At 41.4% G+C, this 18,901-nt stretch overlaps 1 protein-coding gene across 2 annotated transcripts; it reads left to right on the forward strand.

Annotated features, from left to right (window-relative positions):
* Positions 1–1,381: 1,381 nt before the first annotated feature.
* On the forward strand, positions 1,382–9,565 carry LOC116488042 (glutathione S-transferase 3). 2 transcript variants are annotated; one of them, XM_032185332.1, is made up of 7 exons: positions 1,382–1,427; positions 3,369–3,475; positions 4,862–4,913; positions 5,259–5,391; positions 6,731–6,872; positions 7,873–8,004; positions 8,776–9,565. In XM_032185332.1, exons 2-7 carry the CDS (start codon positions 3,389–3,391, stop codon positions 8,917–8,919), a joined length of 690 nt encoding a protein of 229 aa, XP_032041223.1. In that variant the 5' UTR covers positions 1,382–1,427; positions 3,369–3,388; the 3' UTR covers positions 8,920–9,565. The 2 variants fall into 2 exon arrangements, with proteins under 2 accessions (XP_032041223.1, XP_032041224.1); XM_032185333.1 differs by lacking the exon at positions 1,382–1,427 and adding an exon at positions 1,436–1,560.
* The last annotated feature ends 9,336 nt before the right edge of the window (positions 9,566–18,901 follow it).

Genomic DNA, 18,901 nt, shown 5'->3' on the forward strand with positions numbered 1-18,901 from the left:
ACAGGCCGCAGGGGACTTCTCCTCCTGGAGCACCTCTCCCCCTCCTTCTTCACTGACCTTGGCGCCTGCAAGGCTGTTCGTCACTCCTCTCACTATCCCAGCTGCTGTGTGGTGCAGCGTTTTTTTCCCTGTCTTAAATATGCTCTCACAGAGGTGCAAAACAACATCACTTATTCGCTCGGCTCTGGTCAGCAGTGGGGCCCTTACCAAACATGGGGCAGCTTCTAGATCCTTCTCACAGAAACCAGGCCTATGGCTCCCTGCTACCAAAACCTTGCCACGTAAACCCACTACACTTGGATGCCAAATCTGAAATTAAGTGCAACACTGAAGTAAAATAGATGTGTTAATCTCTTAGAAGGATGTACTTGTTCTTATTGTAAGCGTCATCTCTCCTCTCCTGCTGCCTTTCAGGGTGGTAGAAGTACCTTGGTCAGTAAGTTATATATCCAACTATTCTGCAGACTTGGAGCGGACTTGAACTGTATGGGGGCAGAATTAGATGTGATGGTGAGAACTGACTGGAAAATTGGGGTGCAAGTGCCAATACTTGATTTTGTGTGTAAAGGGGGGGGGGTGTAAGGATTCATAGGTGACAGGTGGGAGCAGGTATGAAGTAAGCAGGGCCTGTAGGGGTGTAAACTTAATATTTAGGGTTCTCCTTTCTGTGAAAAATATTATATATTAGGGAACTTCCTTGCCCTGTGAGGGGATTGCTGGCAGGTCCCGTCGCAAAACAATGGCAGACTGCCCCATGCAGTGCCTCACTTGGATGTGTCTGCAGTCTTGGAAGCTTGACTACCCTACGTTCTCCTACAAATGGACCTTGAGCTTGTTTGGAGGTTCTAGCAGGGGAGCGCAGCTACCGTATACCCTTGACCGATGAACGGTACGCCTCTATCGGGGAAGGTCGTCCTCTTCGACCGAGCGCGCAGCTTCGGGAGGGACGCACATGGAGCGGTGAGGGAGGAAGGGGACACCCGCCTAGCCAGCCAGATCAGCCGAATCAACCCTGGCGATCAATGGGGTGACAGATGTCGCAGCCAGATCGCCCTCACATCCAGAGCTACAGCCGGGCCCACAGCCTATTTAAGGCTCCATACAGCCGTTCTTTTTAGATTACGGTGAGGAAATTTGAGGGTGAAAATTCGATGATACAGACAGCAGAAACATTCTCTCGTCATTACCCCTGCCTAAACACGTCTTTTCCAGGATGTCTATAAACGCTTTGACGTTTTCCCTCAATCCTCGTTCCTCCCACAGGCCTTTGCGGTTTATGCAAATCACCGCCGCCCTATTGGCTGCTGTCCCTCTCGGCACCGCCTGGCGGGCGGGCTGGGCTCGGCTCAGCTCGGCTCGGCTCAGCTCAGCTCAGTTCAGCTCCCCTCAGGCAGGCGGCGGCCGCCATTTTGTGTCCTCGCGTTGCGGTGAGCAGGGGGCGAGGGGCAGGAGCGCGTTGCTGTCGCGCTGCGGTTCCCCCAGTCCTGGTTTTTGGGAGCTCCTCTGTGGAGACAGGCGCTGGGCTCGGTGTGGGGAGCTGGGGGTCTCCTCTCCTCACAGGTAACCAGCGATAGGACCAGAGGGAATGGCCTCAGGTTGCGCCAGGGGAGGTTCAGGTTGGAAATGAGGAGACATTTCTGCTCAGAAAGAGCAGTCAGGCACTGGGACGGGTTGCCCAGGGAGGTGGTGGAGTCACCGTCCCTGGGGGTGTTCAAGGCAAGGCTGGACGTGGTGCTTAGGGACGTGGTTCAGTGGATGATGGTGGTGGTGGTAGGGGGATGGTTGGACCAGATGATCTTGGAGGTCTTCTCCAACCTTAATGATTCTTTGGTTCAGTGAGGTTGGCCTGCTTCAAGCATGGCTCGGAAGGGCACTCTGAACAAAATGCTCTAATACTTCTCTTTTTTTTTTTTAAATACCTCAGCATATAATAATCACCTTGGCTGCCTTCTTTTAGTGCATCTAACTGTCTTGCAAGCCATTTCCATTTGTGGAAAACCATCCTTTTTGCCTTCTTTGCCCATTTCGGTGCAGTCTGCCTGCACCTCATGTTGCTTGTTGCCATCAGCCTCTTCTCCTGATGCTCAGGTAGGTGCTGGGCTCATCCCGCTGCTGCTCCGTGTGACATGGTGACTGACACAGGCTCTGCTGCACAGCTCCATGCCAAGCGGAGGCCCCTCAGCAGGCATGAAGGGCCAAACAACCTTGCTCATTTGTATTCCTGTCAGCAGCAGCCTTTATTTTGTGATTTTGTATCCTTTTTTTTTTTTCTTTTTCTCACCTTCTTGCCTGGTGCTGCATCTGTGCTCAAGATCTGTTAGAGGTTGCTTTTTTTTTCCACCCCTCTGCTTCTGAAGGAGTGCTTGCAACGTTGAGAACCGGTGGTCAGTGTTCGCATGCCAAAAGGCTGCTTTCCAGGACTGATTCAACTGCTGCTTAAGGTGACAAGGCATCTCCCTGCAGAGGAAAAACCCCTCAGCTGCAGCAAGGAGTTACTATTTCAGATCTGTGCATATGCGGTGCTAGTATGATGAAATTCAATGCTCCCTTGGCTTATGGCTGTGCAGTGGAATCCAGTTCCTTCTGCAACCAAAAGGCATCTATCCTAGAAGTAACAAGTAATTGCCTCCTTTATGGAGACATGGAAGTACTACAGTTCTGCTTGCAAAGCATGGTGTATCTGATAAACTGAAAACTGTAAAGTTACACTTATCAATAAGGTTTATTAATAGAAAGAAATGAGACCAGTAGAAAAATAAATAGTACAGCAGTCTGAATCTAAGTATTTCAGTCTGGGTTATTACAGAAGAATCTGGTCTTTATCTATAAATCTGTTTAATTTTGTTACTACTTGTATAGAATCGCATACCTTGGATCACCACAGCTAGAAAGACAAGTGAGAGGTTTTGAAACGGTGTTTTCATGCTTCATGTGTAGAATGAATGTTTAGATACTTACAGTGTCCTTCAATATAAGGACTTAAAAACCCCGTCTGCTCACTTTTGTCCCCTCTGGTTGAAACATGGCTTTTAGTGGCAATGGATTGAGTAGCTCTAGTGCTAAAACTTTCACTTTTTAAGAGTTTTAGTGATTTCTTCAGTGGTGACTTTATTTTTCTCTCTGGTTATCTCCTGATTAACAACTTGATGCTTACTTTTTCTGAGTTTGGGGGGGAGGAGGTGAAGACAGCTATGAAATAACTGTGACTTGACTGTGCTGCAATGAAACCAAATCAGTTTAATAATTTCAATAAAGTTTCCAGTCTGAAGTTAACTTAAATTGTTGTCCTGTGAGTGACCTGTGAACCATTATTCAATAGCCATCAGTATTTTGAATCATTATTGATGTATTTCTTATAAATATTTTAGGTAACAGGAAACCTGAAGTCATGGCTGGAAAACCCAAACTTTACTACTTTGATGGAAGAGGCAAAATGGAGTCCATTCGCTGGTTGTTAGCTGCAGCCGGGGTTGAGGTTTGTTTCACCATTTTAACCTTAAGCTGTGTATTTTAAGCTCGTCAGAACACCGGTCGTTAACCAAATGAGAAAAACTATCCCAAGATGCAATAGTAAATAAGTATTGGTTATTCAGCATGATTAAATGCTATTACTTGAGGTGCACAAATGTATGGCTTCAAGTTACGTGTCTTCTGAGACACTGCAAGCCAGGCTCTTGCTTAATGCAAGAACGCTTAATTAAGCCTTCTGTTGCTCACCCAGTGCTACTGAGCTGAACAATAGATGTATTCCTGGCATAACGAGTATAATCCGTGCCAAGTAAAACAGCAACAAATTTGCAGCAAATTTGCAACAAATTTGCATTCCAGTCTGTCTGTTTTCAGCTGGATGCTCGTACAGGGATTTTTATTTTTTCATTCAGCTGGCTGCATCCTTCAAAATGAGCTGCAGCATGAAACGTATTTTGTCCTGTTTGCTTCATGTGAATAGATTTAACAGCTTATCTTAGCCTATGTGATCCCACTTACTCTAGTTGAACATCCGTGCTGTATTTGTGTGCCTAACTTTCTGGGTTTTCCCTGCTGTAGCAAATCTTAATTATTAACACACATCACGCGCGTTCATAGAGAGGCTGACTGAGGAAGAACCCTTGGGAGTTCATGTCGAGGCTTCTCGTGCTTGGTAAGCTCAATCACTTTCCAGTCTTTATGGATTACATTGACTATAATGGTACCTTAGACATGTATGGCGCACGTACATGTAAATGTCCAGCTTTGGTGCCTTAATCTTGAACTGAAATCCTCTGTAATTACCAGCCATCCTCAACCATACCGAATATAATTACATCACTCTGATCACAGGCAATGCTGTGTCTTTTGGTTTCTTATCTAGTGAATAATTCATCTTTAGGTGTCCTAAATATGCTTCTGCACTAATCTTCCTGCTTGGCATAATACTTTAACATTATTTTGTAAAAGCTTTGTTTTAACTTTCTAATAATTTGTTCCCTTGTAGCTCCTAAATCAAAATAACACACAGCTGAGCTTTTTTTCCACATGTCAGGAAGCATTTTAAGGACAGCCTAGTCCATGTTGTTGACTGTCTCAAGTTAAGTTGCCTGTTCAATACCAAATAAACCATCCTCACTCCAGGTCTTAATGCCAGTTTTTCTACTAGGGCTGCCTTTAGCAGCATTTGTCAGGTATGATAGACCAAGAAGTTTTGCCAGTGCTTCTGCCCCTTGCATTTTCTCCCTTAGAGTTATGTCTGGAATGTAGGGACCAAGATTTGTATTCTCTTCCTTGATAAGCACTATCCAGATCTGAAGTTTGTCTGTCCTAGAAATGTGAGAGGGTGTTCGTTTCCTGTTCTTCCTTATTCACTTGTTTGGTTTTTTTTCAGTTTGAAGAGGAGTTTTTGGAAACACGAGAACAGTATGAGAAGCTCCTGCAAAGTGAGTGCATATAAAACCTCAAAAGAAGTGTGAGCAGGCTTTACATAGTCTCAGAGAAGATGTTTAAAGACTGTGGGACTGACTTCCCACACAGCAGAGATTTTTTTCAGACTGATTTTTTTTTTTTAAATTACTTTTCTTCCCCATGTGTGGATATCTGTCCACACTGAGAACTGAATGTCTTTCCAACTTGTGGAATTTCACAGTGATTTGCAAAAGCTTATCCTAAAACTTCATTAAGTATCCTGATATAGCTTAAGATAGTGGTAATGAGGGTGAAATTTTGGGATTTAAAATTTGCTTCAACTGTGTTTTTAAGTAATGTATTGCTTTCCCTTTCTTCAGGTGGATCCCTGCTGTTCCAGCAAGTTCCCCTGGTGGAGATCGATGGGATGAAGATGGTGCAGACCAGAGCCATCCTCAACTACATAGCAGCAAAGTACAACCTCTACGGAAAGGACCTGAAGGAGAGAGCCCTGTACTGTGTTCTTCTTGGATGTGTTACAGTAACTTAGATATGTGTAGAATTAATGGGGTAGTTGCGCACACAATCACCGATGCGCTTCAGCGATTTACAACTTGCAGTGAGACTGACAAGCTGCAGTTCAGTGCAACCCAACTGATTTGTTTTGAGTAGATTATCTTTACATAAAAAAAAAAAAAGCTTGGTGTGTGGGTAAGTTGTGCTCTAGTAAAACATTAGTACAGCTTGCCACAGGAATTCATGAACTGGCTGGGGTGTAAATATTGAACTACTTATGTAAACTGAAAATGTTTTGGAAAGCAGTGGTTATTTTTTTTAGCTTTTCTGTTTGCAAAATAAGACCTGGAAGTGATGTTATCTGTAGTTGGATGGTGTTCTTCAGCATTGTAAGAAGTTTATTTTTTAGGTCTTCAGGAATTGGAGAAAGCGCAGCTAAAAGCTACCAAAAGATTTCTGGTTTCATGTGAAACTAAATTTAGGTCTTAACGCTGTGTCGGTGAAGGAAAAAGATGTGTTTGGGATATCTCAGTGGCCTTTAAATGCCCATTTCCTACTGTTTCCCAGATAAAGGAAAATTAAAGGTTAACTAGTAAGGAATCCAACTTCAATGGGCAAAATACCACAGAACTGTGAGTAGTTAAGTGAATTGGCTGGAGCTGGTTCAGGAAAGTAACAAGAAAAATAACCTGGAGCATGAGTCGTAGTTTACCAGCTTCTTTCTGGTGTTAATGAGCCATCACCTACAGCTTTAATTTCTTGAATACCTCTTCCTGCAGACAGAATCCTCTTCCATCAAGTTATATATTTAGTCTGGGACCTATTCTTTCTGTTCATCAGAAGATAGAATTCAGATGTATTTGTTGATTTGTTCTTGAGGGCAGTGCTTTGAGCAGGGTTTACTGCGATTAGCCCAGGCTGAAGTACTTCAGGTAACTAGTCTCCTGTAGTGTAGAAATGCAGTTTTGGAAAACCAGAGGGGTGAAGCTGGTACATGTTAAACCTTGCAGGAATATCTGATAGTGTCTCATTGTATTTAATAGTGCAAATAACATAACTTACTGGCTTGGCTCTGGCCAGTGGAGGGCCTCTTTGGAGCTGGCTCTGATCTGACATGTGGCAGCTGTTGGGCTGTGCTCACAGAGGCCACCCCTGCAGCCCCCTGCTACCAAAACCTTGCCATATAAACCCAAAATGCCTCTACTTTTTAACCAGAAAAATAATTTGTATGATGGGGCAGGAGGGGGTTCAACTTTTACGATTACAGTGCAGATCTGTCGTTATGGAGGTGCCTTCTTATTTACATTTGTTTTTTGTTGTTGTTATTTGTTGTAAGGATTGATATGTATGTTGGAGGAACTGAGGACCTTATGGGCTTTATTTTGATGTTCCCATTCTTATCAGCTGAGGATAAAGAGAAGCAACGTGCCTTTATAGTTCAGAAGGCCACCAGCAGGTACTTCCCAGTATATGAAAAGGTATGTCGTAGGATCCCTTCCTTCTGCTGTTCTGGAAGGGCACCAGCAGGAACACTGGGTGTTTTACAAGAAGCAGGGGAAATAGGAAGGTTTTAGCCCAGTACTGTAAACTGGACATCGTCCTGTCACCAGGCTGGACAGATGAGAGGGAGGTCAGAGCAGTGTAAGAGAACTGGGGGTGGGCTAAATGTAGAAATTTCTGAATGAGATCTTGTGGTTTAAGCAACATCACCACTGACACTGAAAGATCCAAGTACCCCTTTGATCCACTGAATGTGTAAACGACGATTATATGCAGTTGAAATTGCAGCTTCCTGCTTTTAGGAGAACAAACTATGTAACCTACATTGCAAAGGAGATGCAATTTTAAAATAGCTAATTGTCAACTTTGTTTAACATCTCAACTATATATTTATGTTATTTATTTATTTAACCACAATAGTAAGCAGTTATTACCACAGTTTGTAAACCAGTTTTGGAGATGCCTCAGTGTTTTAAGTTTCCCCAGGCGGATGTAGGAGGCACAGAAGTCTTCTAATCTGAACGTCCTGCTATGTAATCCATACTGGGATCTTGTTTTTTTTTCTGGCTGATCCCAGTTTTCCCACTGAAGCTGTAACCAAATGCAGAAAAAAAATCAAGATTTATTAGGCTGGAAAGGGGAGAAAACCAAGGAGGGATCTAACCCTGTAGTCCAGTACATGGGGTTACCCAGGGCTATAGGATGGAAAAAAAGGATGGGTAAGAGAAACAGTGGGATTCTAGATTACTGCTGAGAGGACTGCTTGTGGATAAATGGTTGGTGATTGTAGGCCCTGAGCTCACATCTCCTGCACTAACAGTATCCCTAGGGGCTGGGGAGAAAAAGGTGAAAAGGAGGCTGTAAGTACTGCCAGAGGAGGCTGTAAGTACTGCCAGAGGAGGTGTGCCTGAGTATTTTGTAAACATCAACCGCAGCTGCTTATCCACATCTGAACACTTTCATTTATGGTGCTTCCAGGTTCTGAAAGACCATGGGCAGGACTTCCTTGTTGGCAACAGTTTTAGCTGGGCGGATGTTCATCTTCTTGAAGCCATTTTAATGGTAGAAGAGAAGAAGTCGGACGTTCTCTCGAGCTTTCCTCAATTGCAGGTAACTTACATTAACAGTACTCTCATATGGATGGAAATATAATAAAAGATATTTCTGTTATGTGTGGACAATTACATAAGACAGGAATGTTTGTCACTCCTCTTATATTGTAGTCTTGCTCTGCTTGCTTTAGGAAGAAACTCCTAATAGGATTCATCCACAGAATGTATAATTTCCTAGAGTAATTCTCATACAGACATGAAGAAAACCACCTTCTGTTTGTGTTGGTTTTCTTTTTGTTTTTTTTTTTGTATCCTCTCAACAGCTCTGTGATGCCTGAAACGGAAAATATTTTCTAGACCAGAAACTGTGATTTGAATAAAGCTTACATCTGAAATTACATCTGAAACCACAGATAACTGTTTCCACTTCAACCTATATCAGTACAAGATGGAGGGCTGTCTTACTAATTAAAATAATGAGTTTGGAGCGAGGGAGGGTAAACTATCTGTGGCTAAAACCATATTTCTTGTCTTGCCTTCTCATGCTGCTTTTTAAAGGATGTTAATGACTTCCATTAGGAAGACTGAGATGAATACAGGCACATCTCTCACCAGTATTTCCTTTGCTGATGAAACAGTTCTGGACATTTATCATTTGTAGTTTCTCCAGCAGTGGCAGACAGTATTTGCTTAATGCTTTCTGTAAATATTGCCCTCTTCAGTTAAATCCTCTGCTTCCACAAATGAGTTTAACAGTTTTTATTTTCTTGTGTTAACTTTTTTTTTTTTTTTTTTTTTAACTACCATGTACTTACTGTTTACCTTTTAGGCATTTAAAAGAAGGATAAGCAGCGTCCCCACAATCAAGAAGTTTCTAGAGCCTGGAAGCCAGAGAAAACCTGTTCCTGATGATAAATATGTGGAGACTGTGAGGAAAGTTCTCCGCATGTATTATGATATAAAAGCGAATTAGTGTGCCGGTCTAAAGCAACATCTATGCTTGGTGGAAGAAAACTGTGAGAGCATACAATTAAACTGCACAGGGAAGGTGAAGATACATTTAAAAAGAGTTTCAGTGAACAATATCGTGTGTTCTCTCATACAAAGTACAGTATGCAATTTTTTTAAAATTGCACTTCACTAATAACCTGTGTTCTTTCCTTCATTCTTCTTGAGATTTTTCTGGTAATTTTAAGCAATTGAAATGGCAGCAGGCTTGCTGTCTTCCTGGAAGCTCACTGGAAGAAGGGAAAGCAAAAGAGAAGGAAATGTGAGTTGCTGACTGACAGCTCCAGCATGTTATACTGGCTCCAAGGATTTTGCTGAAATCCAGATCAGATTTTTATATGATTGGTCCAGATTCAGGTCTTTGCTGTTTTTACCTTCACTTTAGTAAAATGAAAGAAGTGGTTTTGAAAGAAAGTAGGAGGGAGGTGTTTCTCTTGCCAGTTCTATTGAACATTAGTGATTTGTCTGTAATACCAGCATTGTGCCTTCATAGCTAAGTTGCATTTCTATTACTGAATTAAGAAATAAAATGACTACCAGCTGTCATATGTGTATAACTGGTATATCTAGAGGGCCTGTTCTAATCAAATAAACTTGTTATTCATATGCGTTCCTGTTGTGTTGTCTTATGAGTGAAAGTTGAGGTTGGTAGACTTTATCATATATGCAGAATGTATCCTCAAGAACTTCTTTACTGAAAGGGTTGTTAGGCATTGGAACAGGCTGCCCAGGGAAGTGGTGGAATCACCATCCCTGGAAGTCTTCAAAAGACGTTTAGATGTAGAGCTTAGGGATATGGTTTAGTGGGGACTGCTAGCGTTAGGTCAGAGGTTGGACTCGATGATCTTGAGGTCTCTTCCAACCTAGAAATTCTGTGATTCTGTGATTCAAAGACTTGATTTGAAGGGGGTCCTTGTTAACCTGTGTAGCCCATGAAAAAAACATCTCATTTGCATTTTTAAACCAAGGAAAGGAGATAAAAAGGGAAGGTAGTAAACCATTACACAGAGCTGGTATAATTCCTGTCCAAGCTTTAATGACTCCCATACTCAAAATGTTATTTCTTTTCCTCTCTCTATTAGTTTTTTTCAGTACATCGTTTCAGCAGATGAGCTTACAAAGGAATGGCAAATGTTTTTAATCAAATAAATAAATGGCACATGCACTTTGAAAAGCTGCTCATAGGGTGTTATCTTGGGGCTTCTCCATCCCTAATGTCATTGTTTAAGTCCTGGCTATATACTGAGAAACAGGATGTTTCTTGACCTTGTAATGCAGTGAATGCTCTTAAGTAATGTCTGATGAATGAATTGCCCACTTGAGAGCTTGTCAATCTCCCAGCTTCAAAGCGACTGAAGTTCTCAGCACTGTGAATGGTTTCCTATCATTGCAAGAATACAGGATTTATCTGTCACCTGCTTTCCTAATGTCGATTGCAATTACAGTTTAATCTCAGATTGGTTTAATAAGGAAATTTGGAAAACCCTATAGCTGTTGATCTCCATCCCTTTGCTGAACTTTTTCTCTGGAATCTGAGGCAAGGTGTGGCGTGATGCTGTATGAATGTTCTACACGTGAGGATGCAGAAGAAACGGGTGTCTGTCTGTGTTTGTCAGCTCAAAACCTGGTAGGCTGTAGCCGTGTCTGTCAGCAAAGAGCATGGCACAGTAACAGTGAGGTTGAACAGAAGGACAGTCAGTACTGCAAACTTGGCATCAGTGCTGTGTGGGTTTGGGGGTGGGGTTGCTTGAGTGGTTGTGGTGACTTAGTGCTGTTTAGACTGCACTCTGAAAGCACAATTTTCAGTTAAATTTCACCCAGCAGAGATCCATTTTCCGCAGTCCAAGATCACAATGCAGTGAGAGCCAAAGTGCAGTCAAGAAATGTACTTTAAAAGCACTCTCCTGTTCTAGGTCTCTAATGTGGATACACCCTGATCTGGCCCAGCTGATGAGTTATTTCCTGATATTTTAGTAAGTTTCAGTTTATTCTGTGAGAGAGGGTTGATGAAAACTTGTATTCTTTTTGTGTTTATATACGAACTAGTGTGTACCCCTTCATGTAACACAACCTCCACTTACACTGTCATTAAAGGGCTGCATGGTGTGACACAGGCACTACTGGGGACTTGTGTCCTTCTGGAACAGCTGACACAGGACATCCGAGGTGTCACTAGGTGCTTGTGCAGAAAATCAAATCAAACCCGACTGATAAACACTTCAAAGCAGCAGAAGAAAAGCAGCCGCCTGGCCAGTGATTGTATGCTTTAGAATGAGCTGAATCATATCTTACTTGCTATTTTTTTGTCAAGAAAATTAGTAGTGCTGGGCAAGGGTCTGCTTTTGCTCCTCATCACTGGAAGGAATAGGTAATAATTCTAAGGATGGTGTGTTTCTTATCTGGATATTTCCACACAGGTTTGTCAGTTTAGTCTTTAGCCTCCACAGAGTGACAGGTCTATAGATTATTATTGTGATCTTCCAAATTTAGGGCAAACTAGGGAGATCAGTTAGATCTAAGTCTTTCGTAAACCTAGTGAGAAGTAGAGAGGTCTTAAAGGGTATCCATCTGCAGGAGTTTCCTAATAGCCAAAGAAGTATAAAATCCCTCCGTACTGAGTATCCTCGAGTCCTTGTACAGGGCTCTAGCAGTGATTACTTCGGTCTTTAGCAGACTTTGATAATGCTTTCAAGACACATCAGAGTACTTCAGTTCTGTTACCAGCCTTCAGGACAGTACTAGCAAGCAAAGGAAACATACAGATGCTTGTTATCATCTCCCCTGTTTCCCAGTGCTGCTGGCCCAATACCTCTTGCACAATGCACGGTGATCCTAAGAATAATTTCACTCTGAACTGTCCCAAAGTGCTTGACAGTTCTGATGCATTTTGCAAGGACTTAGGTTTGCTTTCAACCCTTGCTCTGGCAAGACTTATATATACAAAGCAGCTTGCAGCATCATTCTGATAGCCAGGCAGAAGCTGTGCTTAGTGGAAGTAAGCACGGTGGTCCTACACAACCTGTTTGGGTTAAAAACATTGGCCATCAGTGGAATTACAAGTCCATTCCCAATGAAAGCAGTAGGAAAATTCTCACTGAAGGAAGGAGCAAAGGAAGAGGAGGAAAGGCCATGTGGGTTACTGGGACCTGCTGGTTGCCTCGGCGTGAACACTTGTGTGCATTGGCCACTGCTTTGAGGTTCAGGAGGGGGTAGGTTCATATTTTGGGGGTCCTAGGTAGGATCTGAGCATCAGCTGCATGTTCCTGCTTGGGCATGGGCACAGAGGAGCCCTCAGAGGACCGCTGGGGCTCACGCTCTCCTTGGCAATGAGTTGTAGGAAAGCTGAGACAGGAACATGCTGTTTGGCTTTATTTCTCTCATTTTCTGATGCACAGCCCCAGCAGGAACATCTGGCACGAATTAAGTCAATCCCCTGTAGAAATACAATTCAAAAAGCTTGTCTTTGTGGAAGATGCCAAAGACAGCTGGCAGGCTACTGCTGCTGCAAGGTGGGAAGCCGGAGAGTAGTGTTTAGTGGGTGCCACCAGGCATCTTCTAAATAAGGAGTTGAGCAACCTGTTTGTTTATTATTAAAATGGTAACTCAAGAATTGTAAAGTCCAAAGTGTCTGCATATTCATGGAAACACAGAAAACATTTTAGTGTTGTTAGTAGCAGTTGAAACAGAATCTCTTAACCTTTGCAAAGTGTTCATAAGCACATCCTGAGTGTGACGTGGGTTTTTTGAGGATATCACTTCCCTAAAGAGGGAAGAGGACAACAGCATAGCTCAGCCACAATCTCTCTCCCATGCTAATCAGTGTTTTATTGTTTACACCGTGCTTAAGGTCCTGCTCCTAGCGAAGGGTCTTCTATATCCTGTTTGCTCTGGGGGAAAATTTCTGCCCTAGGCAACTACTGGTTGTTGTACTAGCCGAATTTCAACAACACAAAAGGCATTGAATTAACCTGATGTTACTTTTCCTCTGTCCCTAGATGGAGCCCTGCTCTTTCAGCAAGTGCCCATGGTGGAGATGTAGAACGAAGATGGTGCGGCCCTGAACCATCCCCAGCAGCACAGCAGGAAAAGTACAACCTCTGTGGGAAAGACCTAAATGAGACATAGCCTGGGACAGTAACTCTAGAATTAAAAGCACCAGGTGCTTGATTTTGAACGATGACTACTTTTGTAGTCAGTAGAAAGAAATAGTTATCTCCAGATGGCAAGTTACCTGAATTGTAAGGCATGGTTAACCTCTTCCAGGATATGACTGGAAGCATCTGCAAGGCCCCTAAGAGTACGGAGCAGAAATCAGATATATATATACACACCTCCAGCAGCCCCTCCAGGTTTTGACCAAGTCATTGCAAAACTTTCTTCTTCTTGGTTTAAAATTTCTCATGCTGCAACTTCTGTTGCAGTCCTCTCCCATCCTTTCAGCATGCTTCTCTGAGAAGAGTCTGTTCCTGCCCTCTCTGTAACTAAACGTTAGATAGTTCAACACAGTTATACCCTTGGAACTTTGCAATTTGACATTTTATGTAAAATTTTATTTATGTCGTTTTATGGAACTGAAAGAAAAATTAACAAAGTTTGCAGAAGATAAAGAAGAAAAGTGACAAGAGGGAAGAAATGTGAGATTTGGTGACCTGAATCAGTAGTACGTACACTGAGAATTAATAAAAAATGCTGTAGCTTCCAATTCTTTCTGTTGCTTGCCCTACTTTCCATTTCAGAACAATTTCTACACTGCAGCAGAACCCTTCAAACTCACATGTGGAAAGGTCACCCAAGAGTAGATGGAATGGAAATATTACCTTCCTGCTGGCAAGAGGCAGAAGGAGCTTAACCTTATCCTTCAGTCTGATACTCCCAAGCTTAGCCCACAATCCCAGCTGTGCCAGCCCTACTCAGATACACATTAGTTCATCTATTTATGAATATAGATGAACTCTGTATATACTCATACATAGATGAACTAATGTGTATCCACCCCCTTTGTCAAGGAAGTAACTACCTTATTGAACTCTGCTATTAGTCAGCAGATTTGCTGCAGGAAGTCTTTACTCTCGGGATGACCTTTTGGTCAATCATTTCTGATAAAGTTTGTCTAAGAAGGGCTTGCATGGCAACAGCATTGCAATGAAAGGCGTATCTCTCACATGTTGCAGAGTATCCCATTGTTTAAGTTCTCACATGCCCACACAACATAAAAAGAAAAAGGTGCAACATTAGTGTGTGTATCTTAACCTTAATTAAACAAGCACATTGTTTATTTTTCTAGTGCCATGGTACCTTCTTGCTCATTGTAACAGATATAAGTATGAAGTCGTACAGGCTTGAGGCTGGAGAAAGTACTTCTGTTGGATCTAGAAATTCTTTTTATACTAGGAAAGGGACAGACGTCACAGGTTGCATGGTGTCCTGGTCCTTGAAGCAAGAGGCACACCTTTTCAAACCAGACTATTGAAGACAAATGTATATGTTTGAGCCTCAAAGACTGATCTGTCTTTTCTGGCCATTCCTATGAGAAAAACTAGGAATCTTTGCATTCAGCTACAACACTAAGGCAGCTAGTGCTGATTTTATTGCTGAGGGTGTCCACAGGAAACACCTTGTAGACATGAAACACGTGGATGGAAATGTCTGGACAGTAGTTTTTAAATCATTTATGGATTTAATGGCCTATGGAAAGGTTTAATCTACAGAAGGATTCATACATCTTTTTATGTAATGTTACACAATTATACTGGTTAGTTATGTACTTGGCTATCATAACCAAACTCTGTTTGGAGGTAAGTCAATAAAAAATACTCTCCTAATACACATTCCTAGTAATAAAAAACTTTATCCTAATATAGATTCCTATGTTTGCCATGGAACAGAATAGTTCGGTCGGAAGGGACCTTGAAAGATCACCCAGTCCAACTTTGTACCAGCCTTGGGAGACACATTGAAACATAACCTCACTTCTATAACATGAGTGTATTTACACTGTTTTACTTGCTACAGATTTATCACCTTGTATATAAAGGTTATACACAGCATCACCCTGGTTCTCAAGTACTCCAAAGCCTTTTTTCAATATTCCTGACCAGGGATGCAGAAATAATCCTGAAATGTGGGTTTAGGTCATGAATATTTCCATCAACTCTGTATTTAATGATTCAGTTTTGCTCAGTTTTTAAATTCTTAGAAATTATTTTCCTCTTGAATCAAGCTAGTCACAATTTTTATGTCTATCACTACTGAAAAGTGGGTCACTTTCTTGAATTATATTACTACCTGCATCAAGAGGTGAGCTCTTTAATGGTCAGGCAGAAGGTGACAGACCACCTCCCCATAGACACAAAATGGACAGACAGAAGAGATGGATGTCCATTTTCCTGTTTTGAAACACAAGAGTAAGCCTTCCAGATGATAATCTGAGCTAAAAGTCTTACCGGATGGAGCGCTTCCAACAATGACCTGTATTTCAACTGTAAATACCTCCTTTTGGTATGTTTGCATGTCCGATAGAAAACAGCAGGGCAGCAGGATTTTTACTGTGTTGTCAGAATTTAAGAGACTGGGGACTGAATCAAACCTACCAAGACCCAAAATCTCTTTGCAGTCAATGGAGAAGAGCAGAAGTGGATCCTGAATCACATTCATTAATTCGTTAATGAGACCCATCATTAGCTGTACAAGAAGGTAGGAATTTCCCAGCCCCAGGCAGTAAATAGCCTGAGTGCAAGGTATCTTCCATTCCAAAGGTGAGTGCAATGTGCTCATTCATACTTCCTTGTGCTCACTCCTTACTTTTAGAATCTTAATTCTGCTTTGGGTACATTCCCTAGGTACACTGTCGGAAGTCAAAGAGAAGGATTTTGCCCATGTTGTCCTTTACCAAAATAATCAGGTTTTTCCTGTTTATATACAACACCTACTTTACAAGGTGGGTAAAGGTAAAATACTTTAATAATCTTTTAGCTGAGACTGGAATATGCTGATATATATGAAAATTTCTCCCACTTTCTGTAGATTCCTTGGAATTCTTTGAAGTTCCTTTTTGGAAACCAGCTCACCTGGGCAGAAATCCAACTGATGAAACAATCCTGACGGCAGAAGTGAAAACATCCACATTATCTCCAAATTTTCTTTGCTACAGGTAATTAAATCAAATAGTAAGACAGTCATATTCATTCCAAGCTTTGTGGAAGAGAAGTTAAAATGCTTTGGCAGCTCCTTGCTGGAATGCAGAACTAATAGAGAGAGCATCGGGAAACACAGTCTATAAAGTATGCACAGAGAATATAAAATAATAGTAATAATAAGTAAAAGCAGAGCTGAGAAATATATGTGAGAAGTGAATTATGGTCCCATGTGTTTAAAAATAAAGAAACAAACAAAACTATTATATAAATTATTTTTTATCTTTGTGGTTCCAGTGAGAGAGGGAGAGTGGTTTTCATATTCCCTGTCTTATAAGTGGAATAAGACACTCAAATTAAAAGCAGCAAAATACAAGCAGAAAAAAAGGCAACAGTTTCACACTAGGACTGTGGAAATCATTGTTAGAGGATATCATTGAGGTCAGGAACTTGAAAGGATAAAAGTGATATCAAGTATATAGTAATTAGTGCTGTGGAATCTTAGAAGAAATCATGAACTTTCAGGTGTTAAGCAGCTCTCTAGCTCTGAAAGATTAAATTCTGAAAGGCAGACTATCCCAGTACTGATAACTCCTTTACACCTTCCATTGCTGGAGCACCTCTCCTATGAAGAAAGGCTGAGAGAGCTGGGGATGTTCAGCCTGGACAAAAGAAGGCTCTGGGGAGACCTCATTGCTGCCCTTCAGTACTTAAAGGAGTCTTATAAAAAAGATAGAGGAGGACCCTTTACTTGGGTAGATAATAATAGGACAAGGGGGGATGGTCTTAAACTAAAAATTAAGAGATTTAGAATAGACATTAGGAGGAAATTCTTCATTGTCAGGGTAGTGAGGCACTGGAACAGATTGCCCAGAGAGGTTGTGGATGCCCCATCCCTGGAAGTGTTCAAGGCCAGGCTGGATGGGGCTTTGGGCAACCTGATCTAGTGGGTGGCATCCCTGCCCACGTCAGGGGGCTTGGAACTAGCTTTCAGGTCTCTTCCAACCCGAGCCATTCTATGAATCTGTGATTCTATGACTTGTACCACCTGACTTGTACCTACTTTTCTCTGAGGTTGTATCATTTGCTTTTAGGAAACTGCTCCCTCCCAGTTTTGAACCACCACTTGATGAGGCTTATTTCACAAGTCTTGGCTTGTCATTAGAACTTTTCCCATCCTTCTTCTTAGAAGTTGAATTGTTTCCAATTTTAGGCTTTTAAAGCAAGTGAAAGCAACATTGCCACAATTAAAAATTTCCTCCAACCTGACAAGAAGGTCACCACAAGATGAAGAAGCTGCAGCATTAACACACAGAATTTTCAATAGGAAATGAAGCCAAGTTCCATCTGCGGTCATTTTTCAGCCCCTTTTCCTAGTTGAACTTTTTTTTTTTTTTTTTTAATTGTTATTTATATTTTTTTCCTAGATTTGTATGATATTGAACATGCAACAGGGGCAAAACAATATCATATTGAGCTTACATTTCTCAAACTGTTAAATGTATCTGCAAGACAGGTAAATGCAGAGGTAGAAGTTTACTCATAAATATCATTAAAACACACATATCTTACAATTTTGAAGATGACACAAAACACCAAATAAAGATTACCTTAAAAGTCAGACAGTTGTAGATTGTATAAATAATGTGTCATTGAATCTTTCTGTGCTGATGGATCTGTGTAAAAGAGTCTAAGGAAATGAGATAATATTTGGCTTTGAAGAGAAACTAAGGTTAAAATATGTATAAAGAATGCTGGGTCTTATGAAAATTCTGATGATCTCCAGGGAAACACTAACTTCAATAAAAACAAAGCTGTTTTATAAGAGAATAAATTGTTTTTGTTGTCAATGAAATCTGTTTCTCCTTATATGAGTTGTATAAATAAATCTGGTTTTATAAAGACAATGACCAAAGCAAATAAAAAAATACGTCTCATGGGATAAGGGCTGCTTTTAAATATTTTCAAATAATCATTTTTATCTTTTATTGAAAACATATTCTTGTCCAGCTTGATCAACATCAGATAAAAACAGGACTGAAAGTTCTGTCTTACGTCCCAGCATCCCCTTCTGAAGACAGATTCTTTAAACCTAAACTAGATTATTACCTGTTCCTAAATAGATAATTGTAACAATGCACATAAACTGGGAGTCTTCCCAGTACATGCCAGAAACCATACAGAGGACACATACACTTACACAAGTTACAAGTTGAAATAAGTCGTTATAATACCTGACTTATTTAAGATAAATATTTCACAATATGGATTAGAGTTACTTTTCAGTTGGCTTTAAAGCCTTGATATTGCATATCTCATGCCTACGTAATAAGCCTTTTGCCCATGCTGAGGTACTTAGATCAATAGTCAATAAGTGCTAAAGGGTCCAAATAGTAACATTCTATAAACTGACATGCCTTAAACTTATTTTAAAGTATTACAAATTGATAGCTAGATATCTCTGTAGATTATGCTCCTTTGGGGCATGTGTGTAACTGGTATTTAGGTTGGCCCCTGGCGTTGCACAGAGTTGTAAGCCACGTAAGGCATGTTTCCCTGCCCGCTAGCTTGTAGCCTACCCTCATGTTGTCCTCACTGTCCTTGTTCCTGGGTGCATCACTAAATTTGCTCTAGGTTCTGTCCAGACCCCCTCAAACAATCAGTCTGTGTTATTTGTCAATGTCCGTGCTGGTCACATTGCTCCAGGAGAGTTCTCAGACCTTGCAGCCCTTGGCATGGTGGAGCTCAAGTCCCTACAACCAATCTCAGTCAGGTGGCTGCACCTGAACTGGTTATTGGAAATGACCTATGAAG

The sequence above is a fragment of the Aythya fuligula genome, chromosome 3 (genome assembly GCF_009819795.1).
Source record: "Aythya fuligula isolate bAytFul2 chromosome 3, bAytFul2.pri, whole genome shotgun sequence".
Lineage (NCBI taxonomy): Eukaryota > Metazoa > Chordata > Aves > Anseriformes > Anatidae > Aythya > Aythya fuligula.